A 24,039-nucleotide genomic window follows, 5' to 3' on the forward strand; every position below is an offset into this window, starting at 1 on the left:
TGCTTTCGCTGAGCACTTTTAGAAAGAATTCGTCTTCAACATGATGATAGCTTGATGATCTCCTGAATTTTCCCATGATCCTCCAAATACAAAACATCATCATATAAGACATGCCCTTAGTACATTACACAAAAAGTGATGCAAAAGAATAGACTTCTTATGGGAAATGCCCACTGCTGATTAAATTATCACTTTTAAACATAAAAATTAAGAACAATTATATAATCCAGTACCAAAAAATCTGTAAAAGTTAAACCTTTTTTTTTTTTTTTAAGATGGGAGTTTCGCTCTTGTTGCTCAGGCTGGAGTAAAGTGGCATGATCTCGGCTCACTGCAGCCTCCATTTCCTGCCTCAGCCTCCTGAGTAGCTGGGATTACAGGCGCCTGCCACCACACCCAGTTAATTTTTGTACTTTTAGTAGAGACGGGGTTTTGCCATGTTGGCCAGGCTGGTCTCGAACTCCTGACCTCAGGTGATCCGCCCGCCTTGGCCTCCCAAAGTGCTGGGATTACAGGCATGAGCCACTGCGCCCAGCCAAACTTATTTTTAAATATTTGTTTAATATTTTTAAATTATTTTAAAATTTTAAAAATTTATTTTTAATAATTGTATTTAAAAATTGTAATTTTTAATATTTAAAAATTTAAAAATTGTTAAAATTTTTAAATATTTGTTTGAAAATAAAATAATTCTCCATAATTGTTTTTTCAATAAGTTACCCAAATGATGCAACAATTGTGTTAGCTTATATAGACACTAATGCAGAATAGGAATTCTGAGAATCTTGTATGGATTTTCATGAAATGAGAATTTTGAAGAGTTATGGCAAATTTAATAATGTAAGGAAATAGAAGTAACCATGATGTTCATCAGTAGGTGAATGGGTAAATTGTGGTACATCCAGACAGTTAAATATTATTCAGGGCTAAAAAGAAATGAGATATCAAATCACGAAAAGACATGGAGGTTCCAGCACTCTTCCAGAACTATGCATCCAACAAAGGACTAATATCCAGAATTTAGAAGGAACTCAAACAACTCAACAAGAAAAAAACAAATAATCCCATTAAACAGAAGGCAAAAGAAATGAAGAGACATTTCTCAAAAGAAGACATACAAGCAGCCAATGAACACGAAAAAAATGCCCAATATCACTAATCATCAGAAAAATGCAAATTAAAACTACAATAAGATACCATCTTATACCAGTAGGAATGGCCATTATTAAAAAGTCAAAAAATAATAGATGTTGGTGAGGATGCAGAGAAAAGAAAATGCTTATTCACTGTCGGTGCCAATGTAAATTAGTACAACCTCTATGGAAAACAATGTGTAGATTTCTCGAAGAACTAAAAGTATAATTATCATCCAATCCAGCAATCCCACTACTAAGTATCTACTCAAAGGAAAAGAAATCATTATAACAAAAAGACACCTGCGCTCATATGTTTGTCACAGCACTATTCACAATAGCAAAGTCATGGAATCAACCTAAGTGTCCCTCAATGAATGACTGGATTAAAAAAATGTGGCATATTCACACACATGCACATACACACACACACACACACACACACACACACACACACACACACACACACCATGGAATACTATGCAGCCATAAAAAAGAATAAAATCGTGTACTTTGCAACAACATGGATGGAGCTAAAGACCATTATCCTAAGTGAAATAACACAGAAACAGAAAATCAAATACCACATGTTCTCACTTATAAGTAGTATTGTGCACAATGTTCACTATTCAGGTGATGTACACACTATGCAATATATCCATGTAACAAAACCATACTTGTAACCTCTGAATCTAAAAAAATAAAAATTTAAAGAGGAAAAAAAAGACATGGAGGAAACATAAATGCATATTACTAAGTGAAAGAAACCAATATGAAAAGACTACATACTATGTTATTCCAACTATATGACATTATGACATTCTATAAAAGGCACAACTATGGGAACAGTAAAAAGATTGGCGGTTCCCAGGAGTTAGGTAAGAAGGAGGGAGGAATAGGCAGGCCACAAAGGATGGGTAGGGCAGTGAAATTCTTCTGTATGATTCTACAGCGGCAGATAAAGGTCACTATACGTACATCTGTCAACATTCATACAATATACAACACCAAGAGTGAACTATAATGTAAACTATGGACTTTGAGTGACAATAACATGTCAATATGGGTTCATCAATTGTGACAAATGTACCACTCTGAGGGTGGATAGTTGATAATGGGGGGTTATAAATGTGTGGGGCAGGGAGTCTATGGAAAATCTCTGTACCTTCCTCTCAATTTTGCTGTGAACTTAAAACTGCTCTAAAAAATAAAGGCTATTTAAAAATGTAAGAAAATAAAATTTTTAATAAATTCACAAATGTGTTTTTTCATTACAAAAGCAATTATCAGTGAAAATATTCAAACGATACATAGGTAATGACTGTTAATAGTTTGGTTTCTAAAGATTTCTATAGCTATAAATTAATATAAATATGTATAGATGCAAAAATTGAGGCCAAAGTGATTAATGTGACAAATGTGACTACGGCCATACTGATAACAATTAGTTATCACAACATTACCAAAAGTAAATCCATATTACAATTGTGTTCCTTTGGACTTCACTCCTTCTAACATATGTTTCTAAAATCAGAACACCTCAAAGAAAACAGAATAGTTTTTTGAGGGAGGAGGTTTACAAAATCAAGAATATGTAATATTACTAATTTACAGCATTATATATTCTAGGTCTACATAGAGGATTCAGTTGCTTGAAATGAATTAGCCTAAAATCCTCACAGAAGTATTTAAATGTAAAATGTAATGATGAACTTTAAAAGCATAGCAACTATTGATGCAGTAAAATTAAAAGATGAGTCATTTTATCCACATGCAACGTTGCAAATGACATTTCTTTCCCTCCAAATGAATCCTAAACTCTAAAGATGGTCTAGAATTTTCATCTGAAAGCATATCTTATTAGGTAACAATACCCCAGGAATTCTTTTGATTCACAAACTTGATCAAACCACAAACCTTCTAGAAAGTCAATGTAAAACACTAGAGTCTAACGAAAATTAATAGAGAATTATAAAAGAGAATGAATAGTTCCCTTAAATATATCTAATAAAATTAGAGAATATAAAAAGAGAATGAGTTATTTCTCTTTGATAGTCCCTTGTGGCATAATTTTTTGGAAATCTGTAACAGTGGAGCTATCCAGGTTATTTTCTGGAATGAAAGAGAAGTATGTACAACAAGGAAGACCTGTAGGGAAGCTTAGAAGAGCCCCTTTAGATTGGGGTAGCCAAGGAGATGCTCAGAACCAGTTGACACACAGGTAACAGCTGCCAGATAAAGTTGCCACAACATAAGTTTTGTTAAAGAAAGCTAGATAAACAATTGCCAAATCACATCGGTTTTTTTAAAGATACTCTAATTTCAAAAACTTGGAACACAATCTAACTTAGATGATCTGGTTTAAGAAAATCAGGATGTCACCAGAATGTGGTAAGAAACACGTGAGAACAGTATGCTCAAAACTTATTGGCAATGTATCGGCTGGGCACGGTGGCTCACGCCTGTAATCCCAGCACTTTGGGAGGCCGAGGCGGGCAGATCACGAGGTCAAGAGATTAAGACCATCTGTTCAACATGGTGAAACCCCGTCTCTACTAAAAATACAAAAATTATCTGGGCATGTTGGCGCATGCCTGTAGTCCCAGCTACTCGAGAGGCTGAGGCAGGAGAATCGCTTGAACCCAGGAGACAGAGGTTGCAGTGAGCCGAGATCATGCCACTGCACTCCAGTCTGGTGGCAGAGCAAGACTGCGTCTCAAAAAAAAAAAGAAAAGAATTAATCTACAGAAATATTTTTCCAAATATACAAAGACATACAAAGTTTCAATGCAGTATTATTTGTTACAGAAAAAGAAATGTCTATCAATCAGGAATTGGTCAAATAGACTAATAATTTTATATATATTCATACAGTGCATTGTCATGCAACCATTAAACTAATAAGTATCCCAGTAAATACTGATAAAGATAAAAAGCCATCTTGATAAATTGGAAACCTGTTAAACTGAAAAATAAACATCCAGAACAACATGTATAGACCAGTGCTATTTTTGCAGCTATAGATATGAGTGTGTCTGTGTATATGTGTGTGTGTGTGAGAATTCTGGAAGGATACACCATCAGGTTGTCTTTAGGAGGTTGGCAAAGGTTTTCATTTTCACACTTATACACTTATACTATGGTTTGCATTTTTAATCGTAAGCATGTATGAGAATTCCTAACTAGAAATAGGAAATTCTGCTAGTTAATAAATAAAACAGCATCTCTAAAGGCAAAATCTCTACCGTGTTTAAGGGCATTAAAACAGCAAATGAGCAAATAACTTACCCCAATGTAACAAAACCACACAGAACTTTTGACAAATCATCTTGCTTCAGAGAAGTACACCTGGAAAAGAGTAAATCTAAAATTAAAACACACACACAAACAAAAACACATGCATATAAGTTGTCTGTGGAAAACATAAAAGGAAAGGGATTATAGATAAGTCTCTAAGTTTTAATAATGTGATATTCTAGATCAATATCTGAGAAATATCTCACATAAAATTATGCTATATATTTATTCCTTTACGCATCCTATCTTACATCATTAAAAATACAAGTCGAAAAAATTTAAACTGAATGCTCCTTTATGCCATAACAAACCAGGACGGGTATCACAGGATAAGACTGAAATTTTAACTAAATGCAAGAGCTCACAATGTTGATTAAATATGTAACAGCTAATTTAACATCATTAATATCACCATCTTCAATTTTTTTCATGCTCAGGTCTTAAAATTTCCCTGTTTTCTAAAGTTTTCATCTTTACTATGATATTGTAAGGCCAAATAATTATTGCATAGGTAACGACTGCCTATTTATTTCCAATAAAGAGGAGAAATTTTACCAGTAGACCTTTGGAAACCTATTGTTCATTTGCAGATGAGGTAATATTGGAGAGTTAGAATAATTAAAAGTCTGGTGGCTTAATATACCCAAATGAAGTCTGACTTCAGAGACAAGATTTCCCATGAGTTCCACTCAATTTGGAGTATCACAAATATGATTATTTGTACTACTATGTCATAAATCCAAATAGTAGTATAATTTTAATATATTTGGCTTGGACTTTGGATGAAAACCTACCTGAATTAGGTGTCAGGAGTGTTGGGTGCCAGGCTAAGCTCTTCTGGTAATCAGCTGTGGGACTTGGGTTTTCAACACTCTAGACCTCAGGTTCCTCATCTACAAATCAGACTGTTAGATGGTCTCTACAACCCCTTTCAGAGCTGCCTATTATTCTGAGAGATGTAATTTAAAATGGAAACCACACTTTACCACAAAGACTAGTGTAAAACATTAAGTGAGAAACATGTCTCATGACTCATATCTGAGAATTGGCACCATATGATAAGTGAGAATTGGCACCACATGATAAGTAAATGGAAAAAAGTGTTTATTTATTTTACAACTTACTATCAGGAAGAAAATAAATGAGTATAAACAGTGGGTAGTCCAGTAAATTTGTTTTTCAGACTACAAGTTTGTCATCAGAATTTTTGTTCTTTATACACTGATATCACAATGGTTCTTTAGGATTTCTAGAAATCAGTACACTGTTTAGAACCCTCATGATTTAATTATATTAAGTGAGTACAAATTCCTCCCTGCTTTTTATGCTACCTGTTCTTGATATAAAATGTTCTCATAAAATAAACTCAAGGGCAAGTTTTATAGTCAAGATGTGTCACAGATACAGCATATCACTGGATTGCTTTGATGAAACTTACTAGCAACTAGTAATTCAGTTCAACAATTGATTTGGCTCGCTTTTAACTCACCTGGTCTCCTCAGTTAAGTGATCAAATAGATCAGCAGTTTTCCTTACATAAAACAACCACTTCTTTATTTAATGTTCCATGCAAAACACAAACTATTCTGATGGTTTGGATTCTTGCAATCAGGTTTCATTCTTAAATAACAGAGAAACAATCACAAGTGTAAAAAGGACATAGACGCAACCTTGAAGAGACAGTGAAAGGTGGTATCTGACATAGATTTGATGAGAGATGCACCCTAAACTGTACAAAAAGGAATATAAAGAAGTTTTTTAAAAGACAAATAATACAGAAAAAGAGGCTGGGCGCAGTGGCTCACACCTGCAATCCCAGCACTTTGGGAGGCCAAGGCGGGTGGATCACTTGAGGTCGGGAGTTCAAGACCAGTCTGGCCAACATAGTGAAACACTGTCTCTACTAAAAATACAAAAAGTAGCTGGGTGTGGTGGCGTGTGCCTGTAATCCCAGCTACTTGGGAGGCTGAAGCAAGAGAATTGCTTGAACCCAGGAGGTGAAGCTTGCGGTGAGCTGAGATCGCACCACTGCACTCCAGCCTGAATGACAAAGTGAGACTCTGTCCAAATAAAAGACAGAAAAAGTGACAGAAATTTTTTAAATTGGTGAAAAAAGAATGAAGCAAAGGGAAAATTAAAGATAGGATGACCAAAATAAGCCTAATACACCAAACACCATTAATATGAAGACACTTCCTAAGGATGAACCATTAATTTGTTCTAACTTTTCTTATGGTCGTATTGTTCAATTATAAATTCTGAGTAGTTAAAATGAAATGAACAGTTTAGGAGAAGAGTACAAATAATCCTAACACTAAGAATAGTATAAAATTTTTATTAATTTTATAAGATAACAGCTAACATCCTCATGAACATCCTAATAATACCAGAGTTTCAAAGCAATTTCAAAATTTAATTATTTGTCACCCTCTCCACTACCAATACCCTGTTCTAAGCCACAATTATCTCTTCCTGGAACTATCAGAAGAGGCTCTCTACTTCTGCCCTTGCTCCCCAATTCAGTCAGTTATCAACATAGCAGTTAAAGTGCTCTTCTTAACACAGATCAGATCAGGTCTCTCTAACACAGTAGTCACAGTGATCTTATTAACACATTGACCAGATCATGTCTCTCTTTCTCAAAGCACTACAGCCCTCTCCTGTCACTTGGAGTAAAAGTCCAAGTCCTGAGCAGGACTACAAGGTCCCAGATCCCACTCATCATCCACTGCTCTCCCCACCACTCAACTCACCTTCTAAAGGAGCCTGCCCTGGCCATCCCATCTGAAATTTTAGCACCTCCCCCATGCCAACATGCACAAAAGCAATCTTCAAAGAGGCATTCTCCTATCATCCAGATACAGCTCTTTGAGAATCTGTCATAATAGCAAGAAGGATTTCAAAATGGTTCAATTTTTTGGAACATGGACCTTACTGAGAATTTAGCGAAAGAAGTGTATCAACGCCACAAGGAAGCACATACAAGTAAAATTAGGGCTATAATTTCAAGGGGTTAGCAATCCCTTGAAACTTATCCAGGATTAAGAATTCCTGATATAGATAAATAAATGTAATGCACATTCCACAAGAAGAGCTGCATGAACTGAGCCAGTCACAGACATCACACTAAGAAGAGTTGAGACAATACTGCCTAACATTCCCCTGGAATGCAGTTTTCTTCATTCATTTGGGCTGCTATAACAAAATACCACAAACTCAGTGGCTTGTAAACAATGGAAATGTATTGCTCACAATTCTGGAGGCTGGAAAGTCCAAGATCAACATGCCAGCAGATTCAATCTCTGGTGAAGGACTACTTCTCATAGATAGTGCCTTCTTGCCATGTCTTCACATGGCAGAAGGGGTGAACAAGCTCCCCTGCAGCCTCTTTTATAAGGGCACTAATCCCATTCATGAGGGCTCCACCCTCACGACCTAATAACCTCCTAAAGGCCCCACCTCTTAATGCTATTGCATTGGTGATTAGGTTTCAACATACGAATTCTGTGGTGGCACAAACATTCAGACCACAGTAGTAGTCACTCTCTGTTGACAGTTAAAAGGAGTAATGTGCCTTAGCAGTCATTCACAAAAGACGGTAGGGTTGACATCCTCACATGACATGGAAACACGCCAAACAGACTACCCCCTACCCAATCACCACTGACAATACTTAGAACTGGGCTAGGGTAAGGAAAGGGCTTAATCAATTCTCATTAGAAAATCATTGTGGCTCTACTCTCACAACAAAAATGAATGTTGCAAAAGTTCTCTAACTATCATGGCAGAAACAAGTATAGCTTGAAAACATTTTTCATAGAAAAATAAGCAAATTCCCATCATAGCCATAATAAATTATCATAAGGTAATTATAAATTACAGATTTGAGCAGTGTAGGCCCCTGTACCCACTTCCAAAGTAAACTAATTGAAAAATGTACAGTAATATGACTGGTCTTACAGACCAGATACAAGTATAAGATGTCTATTAAAAATAACAGTTTAATAATATGTGCTCCATAACCCTACTTTTCAGAAATATTAACAGAGAAGTCTACTGTGGCCATTCTTAGAATTCAATTATTCACCACAGCTCTTTCAAGTCACCGCACCACATGACTCTTTCCTCTGAATCAGATTCTGTAGGAGAACCATTTTTCCAGGTAATATGTGGGTCTCAAACTGATTGCTGAAGTTGACAAATTATTTCTATACAAATAGCACATTGTTTATATGCTGTGCATTCTGTTAGTCAGCTTCTTATGTGAGAACATGCTATTGCTATGCTCAATAAAATGAATTTAGCAAGAACACAAAAAAAGAACAGCTGGGGGTGGCTGGCAAGATGGCCGAATAGGAACAGCTCTGGTCTGCAGCTCCCAGGGAGATCAACGCAGGAGGCAGGTGATTTCTGCATTTCCAACAACTGAGGTACCCGGCTCATCTCATTCCTACTGGTTAGACAGTGGGTACAGCCCACAGAGGGTGAGCTGAAGCAGGATGGGGCATCGGCTCATCCAGGAAGTGCAAGGGATCAAGAAACTCCCTCCTCTAGCCAAGGGAAGCCATGAGGGACTGTGCCGTGAGGGACAGTACACTCTGGCCCAGATATTATGCTTTTCCCATGGCCTTCCCAACCCACAGACCAGCAGATTCCCTCGGGTGCCTACACCACCAGGGCCCTGGGTTTCAAGCACAAAAGTGGGCAGCCATTTGGGCAGACACCAAACTAGTTGCAGGAGTTTTTTTTTTCATACCCCAGCAGTGCCTGGAATGCCAGCAAGACAGAACCGTTCACTTCCCTGGAAAGGAGGCTGAAGCCAGGGAGCCAAGTGGTCTAGCTCAGCGGATCCCACCCCCATGGAGCCCAGCAAGCTAAGATCCACTGGCTTGAAATTCTCCCTGCCAGCACAGCAGAAATCGACCTGGGACACTCAAGCTTGGCGGGGAGAGGAATGTCCGTCATTACTGAGGCTTGAATAGGCAGTTTTCCCCTCACAGTGTAAACAAGGTCTCAGGGAAGTTTGAACTGGGTGGAGCCCACTGCTGCACACAAAGCCTCTGTAGCCAGACTGTCTCTCTAGATTCCTCCTCTCTGGGCAGGGCATCTCTGAAAGAAAGGCAGCAGCCCCAGTCAGGGGCTTATAGATAAAACTCCCATCTCCCTGGGACACAGCATTCTCCCTGGGGGAAGAATGTGGCTGTGGGCACAGCTTCAGCAGACTTAAACATTCCTGCCTGATGGCTCTGAAGAGAGCAGTGGATCCCCCAGCACAGCGCTCCAGCTTTACTAAAGGACAGACTGCCTCCTCAAATGGGTCCCTAACCACCCTGCCTCTTTACTGAGAGACACCTCCCAGCAGGGGTCAACAGACACCTCATACAGGAGAGCTCCAGCTGGCATCTGGTGGGTACCCCTCTGGGACGAAGCTTCCAGAGAAAGGAACAGGCAGGAATCTTTGCTGGTCTGCAGCCTCCGCTGGTGATACCCAGGCAAACAGGGTCTGGAGTGGACCTCAAGCAAACTCCATCAGACCTGCAGCAGAAGGGCCTGACTGGTAGAAGGAAAATTAACAAACAGAAAGGAATAGCATCAACATCAGCAAAAAGGATTCCACAGAAAAACCCCATTCAAAGGTCACCAACATCAAAGACCAAAGGTAGATAAATCCATGAAGATGAGGAAAAACCAGCACAAAGAGGCTTAAAATTCCAAAAACCAGAATACCGCTTCTCATTTAAAGGATCACAACTCCTCACCAGGAAGGGAACAAAACTGGACACAGAATGAGTTTGATGAATTGACAGAAGTAGGCTTCAGAAGATGGGTAATAACAAACTCCTCTGAGCTAAAGGAGCATGTTCTAACCCAATGCAAGGAAGCTAAGAACGTTGAAAAAAGGTTAAAGGAATTGCGAACTAGAAAAACCAGTTCATAGAAGAACATAAATGACCTGATGGAGCTGAAAAACACAGCATGAGAACTTTGTAAAGCATACACAAGTATCAATAGCCAAATTGAACAAGCAGAAGAAAGGATATCAGAGATTGAAGATCAACTTAATGAAATAAAACATGAAGACAAGATTAAAAAAAAAGAATGCAAAGAAATGAACTAAGCCTCCAAGAAATATGGGACTATGTAAAAAGACCAAACCTATGTTTGATTGGTGTACCTGAAAGTGATGGGGAGAACAGAACCAAGTTGGAAAACACTCTTCAGGATATTATCCAGGAGAACTTCCCCAACCTAGCAAGACAGGCCAACATTCAAATTCAAGAAATACGAGAACACCACAAAGATACTCCTCGAGAAGAGCAACCTGAAGACACATAATCATCAAATTCACCAAAGTTGAAATGAAGGAAAAAATGTCAAGGGCAGCCAGAGAGAAAGGTCGAGTTACCCACAATGGGAAGCCCATCAGACTAACAGTGGATCTGTCTGCAGAAACCCTACAAGCCAGAAGAGAATGGGGGCCAATATTCAACATTCTTAAAGAAAAGAATTTTCAACCCAGGATTTCATATCCAGCCACACTAAGCTTCGTAAGTGAAGGAGAAATAAAATCCTTTACAGACAAGCAAATGCTGAGAGATTCTGTCACCACCAAGCCTGCCTTAAAAGAGCTCCTGAAGGAAGCACTAAACATGGAAAGGAAAAACCAGTACCAGCCACTGCAAAAACATACCGAATTGTAAAGACCATCAACACTATGAAGAAACTGTATCAACTAATGGGCAAAACAACCAGCTAGCATCATAACGACAGGATCAAATTCACACATAACAATATTAACCTTAAATGTAAATGGGCTAAATGCCCCAATTAAAAGACACAGACTGCCAAATTGGAAAAAGAGTCACGACCCATCAGTGTGCTATATTCAGGAGACCAGTCTCACATGCAAAGACACATAGGCTCAAAATAAAGGAATGGAGGAATATTTATCAAGCAAATGGAAAGCAAAAAAAAAAGCAGGGGTTGCAATCCTAGTCTCTGATAAAACAGACTTTAAACCAACAAAGACCAAAAAAGACAAAGAAGGGCATTACATAATGGTAAAGGGATCAATGCAACAAGAAGAGCTAACTATCCTAAATATATGCACCCAATACAGGAGCACCCAGACTCATAAAGCAAGTTCTTAAAGACCTACAAAGAGACTTAGACTGCCACACGATAATAGCGGGAGACTTTAGCACCCCACTGTCAATATTAGACAGATCAACAAGAAAGAAAATTAACAAGGATATTCACGACTTGAACTCAGCTCTGGACCAAGCAGACCTAATAGGCATCTATAGAACTCTCCACCCCAAATCAACAGAATACACATTCTTCTCAGCACCACATCACGCTTATTCTAAAATTGACCACATAATTGGAAGTAAAACACTCCTCAGCAAATGCAAAAGAACAGAAATCATAACAAACCGTCTCTCAGACCACAGTGTAATCAAATTATAACTGAGGATTAAGAAACTCACTCAAACCTGCACAACTACATGGAAACTGAACAACCTGCTCCTGAATGACTACTGGGTAAATAATGAAATTAACGGAGAAATAAAGATGTTCTTTGAAACCAATGAGAACAAAGACACAATGTACCAGAATCTCTGGGACACATATAAAGCGGTGTTTAGAGGGAAATTTATAGCACTAAATGCCCACAAGAGAAAGCAGGAAAGATCTAAAATCGACACCCTATCATCACAATTAAAAGAACTAGAGAAGCAAGAGCAGACAAATTCAAAAGCTAGCAGAAGACAAGAAATAACTAAGATCAGGGCAGAACTGAAGGAGATAGAGACATGAAAAACCCTTCAAAAACCCAATGAATCCAGGAGCTGTTTTTTTGAAAAGATCAACAAAATAGACCACTAGCCAGACTAACAAAGAAGAAAAGAGAGAAGAATCAAATAGACACAATAAAAAATGATAAAGGGGATATCACCACTGATCCCACAGAAATACAAACTACCACCAGAAAATACTATAAACACCTCTATGCCAATAGACTGGAAAATCTAGAAGAAATGGATAAATTCCCAGACCCATACACCTCCCAAGACTAGGAAGAAGTCAAATCCCTGAATAGACCAAAAACAGGGTCTGAAATTGAGCCAGTAATTAATAGCCTACCAACCAAAAAAGGCTCAGGACCAGACAGATTCACAGCCTAATTCCACCAGAGGTACAAAGAGGAGCTGGTACCATTCCTTCTGAAATTATTCTAAACAACAGAAAAAGAGGGATTCCTCCATAACTCATTTATGAGGCCCGCATCATCCTGATACCAAAACCTGGCATAGACACACAGAAAAAGAAAATTTCAGGCCAATATCCCTGATGAACATTGATGCAAGGATGCTCAATAAAATACTGGCAAAAAGAATCCAGCAGCACATCAAAAAGCTCATCCACCACAATGAAGTCGGCTTCATCTCTAGGATGCAAGGCTGCTTCAACATACACAAATCAATAAACGTAATCCATCACATAAACAGAACCAATGACAAAAACCACATGATTATCTCAATAGATGCAGAAAAGGCCTTTGATAATATTCAACACCGCTTCATGCTAAAAACTCTCAATAAACTAGGTATTGATGGAACATATCTAAAAATAATAAGAGCTATTTATGACCCATAGCCAATATCATTCTGAATGGGCAAAAGCTGGAAGCATTCTCTTTGAAAACTGGCACAAGACAAGAATGCCCTCTCTCACCACTCCTATTCAACATAGTATTGGAAGTTCTGGCCAGGGAAATCAGGCAAGAGAAAGAAATTAAGGGTATTCAAATAGGAAGAGAGGAAATCAAATTGTCTCTGTTTGCAGATGGCATGATTGTATATTTAGAAAACCCCATCGTCTCAGCCCAAAATCTCCTTAAGCTGATAAGCAACTTCAGCAAAGTCTCAGGATACAAAATCAATGTGCAAAAATCACAAACATTCCTATACACCAATAATAGGCAAACAGAGCACCAGATCATGAGTGAACTCCCATTCACAATTGCTACAAAAAGAATAAAATACCTAATGACCTCTTCAAGGAGAACTACAAACCACTGCTCAAGGAAATAAGAGAGGACACAAACAAATGGAAAAACATTCCATGCACATGGATAGGAAGAATCAATATTGTGAAAACAGCTATACTGCCCAAAGTAATTTATAGATTCAATGCTATATCCATCAAGCCACCATTGACTTTCTTTAAAGAATTTAAAAAACTATTTTAAATTTCATATGGAACCAAAAGAGAGCCTACACAGCCAAGACAATCCTAAGCAAAAAGAACAAAGCTGGAGGCATCACACTAACTGACTTCAAACTATACTACAAGGCTACAGTAACCAAGACAGCATGGTACTGTACCAAAACAGATATATAGGCCAATGGAACCAAAAGAGGCCTCAGAAATAACGCCACACATCTACAACCATCTGATCTTTGACAATCCTAACAAAAACAAGCAATGGGGAAAGGATTCCCTATTTAATAAATGGTGTTGGGAAAGCTGGCTAGCCATATGCAGAAAACTGAGACTGGACCCCTTCTTTACACCTTATACAAAAATTAACTCAAGATGGATTAAAGACTTAAACGTAAGACCTAAACCCATAAAAACCCTAGAAGAAAACCTAGGCAATACCATTCAGGGCATAGGCATGGGCAGAGACTTCATGACTAAAACACCAAAAGCAATGGCAACAAAAGCCAAAATTGACAAATGGGATATAATTAAACTAAACAGCTCAGCTTCTGCACAGCAAAAGAAACTATCATCAGAGTGAACAGGCAACCTACGGAATGGGGGAAAATTTTTGCAATCTAACCATCTGACAAAGGGCTAATATCCAGAATCCACAAAGAACTTAAACAAATTTATAAGAAAAAAACAACCCCATCAAAAAGTGGGCAAAGGATATGAACAGACACTACTCAAAAGAAGACATTTATGTGTCCAACAAACATATGAAAAAAAAGCTCATCATCAGTGGTCATTAGAGAAATGCAAATCAAAACAACAATGAGATACCATCTGATGTCAGTTAGAACGGTGATCATTAAAAATTCAGGAAACAACAGATGCTGGAGAGGATATGGAGAAATAGGAACGCTTTTACGTTGTTGGTGGGAGCGTAAATTAGTTCAACCATTGTGGAAGACAGTGTGACAATTCTTCAGGGATCTAGAACCAGAAATACCATTTGACCCAGCAATCCCATTACTGGGTATATACCCAAAGGATTATAAATCATTCTACTATAAAGACACATGCACACATATGTTTACTGCAGCACTGTTCACAACAGCAAAGACTTGGAACCAACCCAAATGGCCATCAATGACAGACTGGATAAAGAAAATGTGGCACATATACACCATGGAATACTATGCAGTCATAAAAATGGATGAGTTCATGTCCTTTTGCAGGGACATGAATGAAGCTGGAAACCATCATTCTCAGCAAACTAACACAGGAACAGAAAACCAAACACTGCATGTTCTCAGTCATAAGTGGGAGTTGAACAATGAGAACACATGGACACAGGGAGGGGAACATCACACACCAGGGTCTATCGGGGGGTGAATGGCTAGGGGAGGGATAGCACTAGGAGAAATATCTAATGTAGGTGACGGGTTGATGGGTGCAGCAAACCACCATGGCACGTGTATACCTATGTAACAAACCTGCACATTCTGCACATGTATCACAGAACTTAGAGTATAATTAAAAAAAAAAAAAGAACAGGCACAATGTTTCTCATCCATATTAGACTTTTGAAAAACAAATATTTTAATATATTCTCTGGAACATCGTAAGTACTCATAAATAGTTGTTGAATCAATTAAAGTATATAATAAATAATTAATGTAGATATTTATTCTCACATTTAAAAAGAAAAACAGCCTTTAGGAATTTAGAAAGAAATGAAAAAAAAGCCTATGTTGAAATACACAAATATTTGAAGAAATCTGTATAAAGTATACAAAGACAAATCTGCAGTTGATCTAAATGATACATCCATGATGTATGGGTATGCAAGCAGTAATTCAATTTGCATAATATGCCCAGCACAGTAAGCATATTAATCATGCTTACTCTTCAGTTATTACTATGAAGAAAAAATCCAAATCTATATTCTACTGAATAAGCACAATTTGTGCTTTCAAAGGAAGATCAGACTGTTTAATTTCTATTGTAAAGGATTATTTGTGTTATTTTTACCTATCAAATTCTACTTAAATATAAAACAGAACAGTCTCAATCAGTGTTTGAGCAGAAATAAAATTATTTACAACTTGCTCCATTGATCTCAAAAAATCTCTGAGCATGTAGGAAAGTTTATGAGTAAGAAAAGCAATTCTGACAATAATGTTGCTTTGATGAGTTAACTCAATGAGCTCCAAATGCCACTAATTTTTGCTTTTACTTTTTGTTAGAGAAGCATCTATCTCTCTCTCACTTAAATAAGCATTTAAACATTTAATTTAAATGCAACTGAAAAACATTATTTCTTCAAGTATCAAAAATTTAACAAAATAAATATAGCCTGATCTATTTCTAGTAGCATTGTCATTTTAAGTATGTTAACTTTTATTTATTCACTTGGAATATAAATTGGTCATGTTATTCCCATCAAGTAGCTGTTAAAGACTTAAATTATTTTTTAATTAAAAAAAAAATCTTCCAACATCCTGGCATAAGTATTTGTCACTTTGAAAACATAATTTCAAGTACTTTAATTCCTGATATTACTCTGTGTGATCTTGTCACATATTAATTCCTAAAAAATGCATAAGGATAAGCTATGATTCACAGATGTAGGTACCATAAAGTCAACAAAGTTGAGTCAGAGTAGGCATCTTACCTACGGTGTAATCTAAAATCTATACATAAATTGACTCATTTAAATATTAACCGGATATTCAATAAAATGCAAGCTACCACATGTGATGCTAGAAATGTAGAAATTAATTAAAATTTATTTACTTTAAGAAATAACATTTTATTAATTTTTTTACATGTCAAAGCACTATAATACCAATAGGACTTCAGGTTCAAGATGGTAAACTGGGACCAGGCACGGTGGCTCATGCTTGTAATCCCAGCACTCTGGAACTCCAAGGCAGGCGGATCACTTGAGGCCAGGAGTTCGAGACCAGCCTGGAAAAACCCCATCTCTACTAAAAATATAAAAATTAGCCGTGCATGGTGGCGTACGCCTGTAATCCCAGCTACTCAAGAGGCTGAGGCATGAGAATCGCTTGAGCCTGAAAGGCAGAGATTGCAGTGAGCCAAAATTGCACCATGGTACTCTAGCCTGGGTGACACAGTGAGATGCTGTCTCAAAAAAAAAATGGTAAACTGAACAAACTGATCTTTCCCTCCTGAGAGACCTTGAAAATTATAGTAAAGTAAATAATATCAACCCACTACGGGAGAGAATGAGAGAGAGATCAGCAGCAAAAGAGAAAAACAAATTTCTAAAACATTAGTGTGTTAGTCCATTCTTGCATTGTTGAAAAGGAATACCTGAGACTGGGTAATTTATAAAAAAAAAGTGGTTTATTTTGATTCGTGGCTATAAAGGAAGCATGAGGCCAGCATCTGCTTCTGGTGAGGGCCTCAAGAAGCTTACAGTCATGGTGGAAAGTGAATGGGGAGCAGGCACATCACATGGCAAGGGGGAGCAAGAGAGGGTGGAAGAAGATGCCAGCCTCCTTTAACAACCAGATCTTGCATGAACTCAGAACAAGAACTCACTCATTACCACGGGGAGGGCACTAAGCCATTTGTGAGGGACCCACCCCGTGACCCAAATATCTCCCACCAGGCCTCACCGCCAACACGGGGGATTACATTTCAACATGAGATTTGGAGGGGACAAATATCCAAACCATATCAATTAGCAAAGACTAATGAAGTATAACAAAGGAAGTAACTACATAGGATATTTGGAGAATAGGCTGTCAACAATGAGAAAACAAACCTGCAGATGTTCTAAATGATAAGGGCAGAAGGGTGAGGTGGGGCTAAAAGGAGAGGCCATTTTGGTCTGCATGTGTAATATCTGCGTATGTAATTCACCTCCTCACAAACAATGCACAGCAGCTAAACTAGCTCCATGTAACTGTCAGGAGAGTGACTAATAAACAACTGAAATGAACTTTGACTAGTCTAAGCAGGAAAGAAATTTATTAAAGTTTACTAGGTAGCTCTCCGAACCTCAGTGAGTGCCAGAGAACCAAGCTAGAAAAGCACACAGCCAAGACCACACCCAAAATCCCATGCAGAATTGCTCTAGAGAAGACAGCCCTGCACCATACCAGGATACTGCATGTTATGACTGAAACCTCAATGCCTACTACCTCTGAGCTCCTGGGAGCTCATCTGCTCTTTCATGTCCCACACTTCTGATCTAAAATCTGGCACAAATGCCTCTAACTGATGGAGTCTACTTCACACTCTACATGCAGACTGCCAGGAAGCTTGGGAAAACAGGGGCTTACTAAGTGGAAATTCCTCAAACACGAGCAAAGTATTCAAAGGTGTCAAATGGCCAAAGACAATTTAAAAATTATAGTATATACTCTTATATGTTAAAGGAGGAAAAAGTACAAGTTATTTGAGAACAACTTGAGCTTTTCGTGTAAGCTTGGCACCGGTATGGTAAAGCCCTGAAATTTAGGCGACAGGCCTTTAGCATAAATGACAGCTCTTTGATTGAGTGCCTAACATGAAGCCTATCAGTTGATAAACACTGCCCATATGCACAGAAGTCACATTCTTCCTGTTTCTTCACTTAACAGCCATGCTGAATGGAGACATAAAGACATGAAGAAAGTCTTTAGCATTGTGTTAAATTTTTTTTTTATAAAAAGAAAGTAAAAAGGAAACTAACCACGAGGGACACAGGGATAAATTAAAGAAAAAAAAAACTTTAACAAATCTTTAATGAGTATCAGCAGAGACATTTCAGAAAGTTTTGGATCCATAAAGTAACAAAGGAATAATGAGAGCAAGAAAGAACTTTTGAAAATTACATGCATGGTGCAAAAAAAAAAAAATTTCAATGGTTTTAAAAAAATGCATAATTAACATTTCCCCCCAAAGGCAAAAAAAAACACAGGAAATAAATGTTTAAGAAAAAGAAGTCACTTAAAAATAAATCCAAGAGACCCAAATCCAACCAACAGTACTTCCAGAAAAAAAGAATAGAAAGGAGAAAATAATCACACACAAAAAAAATACAAGAAAATTTCCCGGAGATAAAAGGCACAAGTGTTTCCAGAGATAAAAGGCACATTTCCCAGGATAAAAGGCACAAGGGTTCAAAGTGAAAAATATGGCTACCAGGCTCCAAGAAGGAAGAATGGAAACAGATTCATTCCCAAACATATAATTAAGAAATTACCAAACAACAAAGAAAAAAAGAATATAAGAAAATATTCCAGAGAAGAAAAAAATCACTAAAGGAGTAAGAAACAGAATGGAAAACAAATGTTTCATCCCAAAACACCGAATACTAGAAAACAATCCAGCAATTGACTTATAGAAAATTCTTTTCAGTTTAGAATTTTATGTCCAGTTAAAGAAGTATCCGAGAGAAACAAATATACTTTTAGTAATGTAATGGCTTACAAAATTTATATAGTATAAATTTATTTGCCAGAAGTAACTTTATAAAGTATTCCAGCAAAATGAGGAGAAAACCAAAAAGGACCAAAACATACACATTCAGGAAATCGTGGTTACAAACAAGTTTGCTGGCTCTGCAAACTTTCAAATGACTAGTCCAGACAGCAGCTGTAGTATAGATGGCCCCCAAAAGGAGATGGCAAGGAGGAAGGTGGAGATGGAAGGCAACCTGACACATAATAGAATCCTGAAGCCAGAAAAAAACTTGAAAATAAAATAAAAACACAGAATAAACACCAGGGAAAAAGGAAGTCATAATTCAAAATTGAAGCCACTAGAATATGAGTCAGTGGACTTCAAAAAAAAAGGAAGAAAATGCATTCAAAAAAATAAAGAAAGTAAAAAGTTGAAAATTATTAAGGATGAAACCAGGAAGGCCCACATATGCTTTCCCAATAAGAGAAAATAAAGGTAATTTGAAAAAGCTTCACAGAAATTCACAATGTAAATATGAATGAAAAGAAAATATGGCAAATTTTTAGCAAATGCTAGAATTAAATAATCCATTTGAAAGAAAGAATCCCCTTAACTTTGATTCTAGGAACATTCTTTGGGTGGCTCAGGAGCCATACTGAATGAAATGTAACTGTAGAATACTTCTTGATTCTGCAGTAAACAACATTTACAGGGTCATAATAACTTTAATGCTATTTATTAATTTTTCAACTTTTAGGGTCAACTAATAAAAATACAAAATTTAATAACAAATACTAAACCTAAAATATTATCAATACTCTCACCATACAGTTGTCAGATTTAGGTGTTATAATATACAAGGAGAGATGGTGAGAGGAGAAAGGGTGAAATATCCCAAACTCATGAAGCAGGAGTTCAAGAGAAACTGTCTGTAGTTAATGGAACAAATATCGTGGTGGAAATGACAAATGTAACCAATAAAGGAGCTCACAAAATTAATATACATGGAGGAGCAAAAAAGAAAAGGAGGTGAAATGAGTAAGCTAAATTATCTTCTACTATGGTATCTGCTTAAATGATAAGTGAAAAAAAAAAAAGCAGACAGTATAAACATACAATTTAGCCCTAGAGGAAGAAGGACTAAAACCAGAAATGGTTCAAACTAGTTGTTCCTAGGGTCAGGTTATACCCTTTAGTGTAGGTAGTAGGGCAGAGGGCTACTGCTTTATACTTAAATAAGTTTTTTTTAACCATGTACATGGATTATTTTCACCCCAAATTATTATTTAGTTCCTTTCATTAAATAAAGTACTATGGGATTTCAGAGAAAATAGCTACTAACAAAGTCCTAGGGGTCAACGGAAGGTGAGATTTTTAGTTGAACTACAAGAAATACAAAGGAAGAGAGTAGTATTGTATGTCTTCTATTTTAAGATTCACAATATTTTAACACCTCTGGCATCAGGATCATTGTTTAAATTTACAGCATCTTACAATTCCTGATGGCCTGGTAGCTGCTGTGATCTGGTTGTTATTGATTGCATACATCCAAACTGGGCACTTTTTTAATGACCAACTGGACAATTTTAACCCATCAATATCTTGGTCAACAAACTACTTAAAGATCATTTGAGGAAAGAATATGAACTCCAAAAAACCCTATACTGACATCTTACAAGATCAGTTAAAAGCCAGCATCAAAATTAGCAAAATGAACCAGCTTGAAAGAAAATCCCAGAAACAATAGTGAGGCATTCTTTTTTGAATTGCTGTATCACAAATATTCTTGATAGCCTAGAGTATGATACTGTTTGGGAAAATATTTACATCAACAGTTCTGAGATAAATAGCAACTTGAAAAAAACAGACTTTGAATATGAATAAGAATCCCTTAACCAAAATCTTTGATTTATACTTTCCTTATGAGAATGATACGATTTAAATAAAAATGTTTATATATATAATTCTTAGTGAGCTATCTGAGTAAGTATAAATTTTTAAATGATAAAAAATACTGTAAAATAGTTCAATACGCAGAGCTTTTTCTTTTTACTGATACAAAAATGATGGTTATCTTAATTCATTCACGTTGCAATAAAGGAAAACCTGAGACTTGGTAATTTATGAAGAAAAAAGGTTTCTTGGCTAATGGTTCCACAGACGATACAAGAAGCATGGCACCAGCACCTGTACTGCATCTGGTGAGGGCCTCGAGTTGCTTCCACTCATAGTGCAGGCAAAGGAGAGCGGAAAGGAAGCCAGCATGCAGAGATCACATAGTGACAGCATGGAAGCAAGAGAGAGGAGGGAGGAGCCAAGCTCTTTTTAAAAATCAGCGTTGGGAGATATAACTAATGCTAGATGACGAGTTAGTGGGTGCAGCGCACCAGTATGGCACATGTATACATATATAACTAACCTGCACATTGCGCACATGTACCCTAAAACCTAATGTATAATAATAATAAATTAATTAATTAATTAAAAAAATCAGCGCTCACAGGAACTAATAGAGTAAGAACACGTTCATTACTGTGATGATGTCACCAAGCCACTCTTTGGGGATCTGCTCCATGACCTAAACACCTCCCTCTTCAGGACTCACCTCTAACACTGGGAATCAAGTTTCAACATGAGATTTGGAGGGGACAATTATCCAAATTATATCAGTAGTGTAGCTTAAAAATCCATGTTGTCTTAGACTTAAAGAATTACAACTACCTAGAAAGAAGGGTAACTAGGAGAAATCAGAGTAATTACTTATGATTGAGAAATTATAGAAGATTCCATAGAGTGGACATTTAATTGTCCCTCAAAGATGCAGAGGAATATGAAGCACATTGTAGGTATTAATAAATGAGATTCCCACAGAACCTCTGGTCAGTAAAAACAAACATCAGCCAAAGGGCATCGGGTAAATGCCAATAAGAACTCCTGTATAAGAATTGATTTGCAAGTTTAGAATCCTATTAGTCAGAAGACCAAGAAGCCACTGGCCTAAATTACTGTTTTTATAGATTGTTTCTTTGCATCCTGTTTGTTCTGTCAACAAAACTTTTCTCCCGGCCTCGCACGATGGTTCACACCTGTAATCCCTGCACTTTGGGAGGCCAAAGCGGGAGGATCACTTGAGTTCAGGAGTTTGAGACCACCCTGTGTAACATGGCAAGACTTTGTCCCTACTAAAAATTTGAAAAAATTAGCCAGGTGTGGTAACATGCAGTGGGGACACTGAGGCAGGAGGGTAGCTTGAACCCAGAGACTGAGGCTGCAATGAGCTATGATCATGCCATTGCACTTCAGCCTGGGTGATAGAGCGAGACACCGTCTTAAAAAAATATTTTCTCCCCCAAATCAGACCTATGACTAGCAGTGTTGTTGCAAGACACCACCCTAGAGAAATACCCAGCTACCTCCTGGATAGGTCTAATATGATAAGTATACCATAATTCTAAGAGATAACATCTTACTACTATAACAGCAACTAAATCAATTAACAGGTGCTTATGTGTATGCCAGTATGTTTTCTCTCTGCGTTTATACACACACACACAGGCACACACATGCATAAAATATGTGTGTTTATCTATGTGTGTGTGTATGATTTATCATCTCTTTCATCTTCTAAACACAAACCACTTTGGTTCAGAAATTCTGTTGGTGTGCACAGAAATCTAATTGTTTGATTCTCTCATGTTCATAGCTTCTTAATTTGTATAGGTTTAGATGCCCAAATAACAGCAGCTAAAGTTACAATAAGAAAATATAATTAATTCTGAGAAAAACTAAGTTGTCCTCCACCCTCACAAAACAGATAGTTGGTAACAGCTGTTCTTAAACATGAGTTTTCACGTTTTTAAAGCCTATTATAATACCATTATAGAAGCACCTGAGACTCTCTATTTGGCTCAAACCTTTTAGCTGTTATCTACTGAAAACAGACAAAACATTTATATGTCCCCACAAACTTTATAGACAGTATTGGTCCAAAGCTAGGGCACACTCACTCACTTTCACTTGTACTTATGTGCACTCACTCTCATTCATTCTCTTTCTCCCTCTCTCAGCACTCCTAATCTCTTTTGCCTTGCTCTAGTTTTTTTTTCTGTATACTTATTACTTCCTAGTATATGGTATAATTTACTCTATTAAGTTTATTGTTTGCACTCTGTTATGTCTTACAAGCACAGGGATGCTCATCTATTTTGTTCAGTATCTAGAATAATGCTTAGCCCCGAGTAAGCTCTCAATAAATATTTGAATAAATAAATGGAATTCAAGATGCTCATAATATATGACAAGAGAGTATTAAATGAAGTTAAAGTAAGCTAAGGCCTCTGTATTTTCCTGTATTCATTACTGCTCAAAGTGTATTCATTTTCAACTTCGATAACTTAAGGATTCATATGGTAACTTCTACAGTAGTTACTGAGCAATAGAAATAGAGTGTATAACTCTTAAATAATGAAAGAAAATTTGAAGTGATAAAAATAATCAACCTAAAATGTGGAAATAAAAAAGAAAATAACCAGAATTATGGGCAAATAAAGAAAGCAGAAAGTAAATACAAGCCTAAATATATCAGTAATTGTATTAAATGTAAACTGACAAAATTCTCTAGTGGAAAGACACTGAATTTAAAATACCTTAAGAAATAAATGCTGTTTACTACAGACACATCTAAAACATAAGAATACAGAAAGGTTGAATGCAGAATGACAGAAAAATGATATAGGACACAGAGACACATTTAAGATAAGTATGTAGAAATCTGAAAACAAAGGATGGAAAAAAGATTTAACATGCACATATTGAACAAAAGAAAGCTGGTGGAGTTATATCAATATCATACAAAATAGGCTTTAATGCAAAAAGAAACATTAGAAATCAAGAAGCTTACTCCAAATTGACTAAAGTTTCAATTAACCAGAAAAACACTTTTAAGTTAATAACTGGGCAAAAAGAAATA

General features: G+C 36.9%; 1 protein-coding gene across 5 annotated transcripts in view; it reads right to left on the minus strand.

The window, feature by feature from the left end:
- The window catches only part of LEPR (leptin receptor), a 119,813-nt gene that overhangs the window by 73,414 nt on the left and 22,360 nt on the right, over nt 1-24,039 (minus strand). For all 5 annotated transcript variants that reach the window (XM_063654540.1, XM_054485565.2, XM_063654557.1 and 2 more), the window contains one exon: nt 4,422-4,481. In XM_063654540.1, the coding sequence (XP_063510610.1) occupies nt 4,422-4,461 (40 nt within the window). In that variant the 5' untranslated portion in view covers nt 4,462-4,481. The remainder of the gene's footprint in view (nt 1-4,421; nt 4,482-24,039) is intronic.

Source organism: Pongo pygmaeus, chromosome 1 (genome assembly GCF_028885625.2).
Source record: "Pongo pygmaeus isolate AG05252 chromosome 1, NHGRI_mPonPyg2-v2.0_pri, whole genome shotgun sequence".
NCBI classification, from domain to species: Eukaryota; Metazoa; Chordata; class Mammalia; order Primates; family Hominidae; genus Pongo; species Pongo pygmaeus.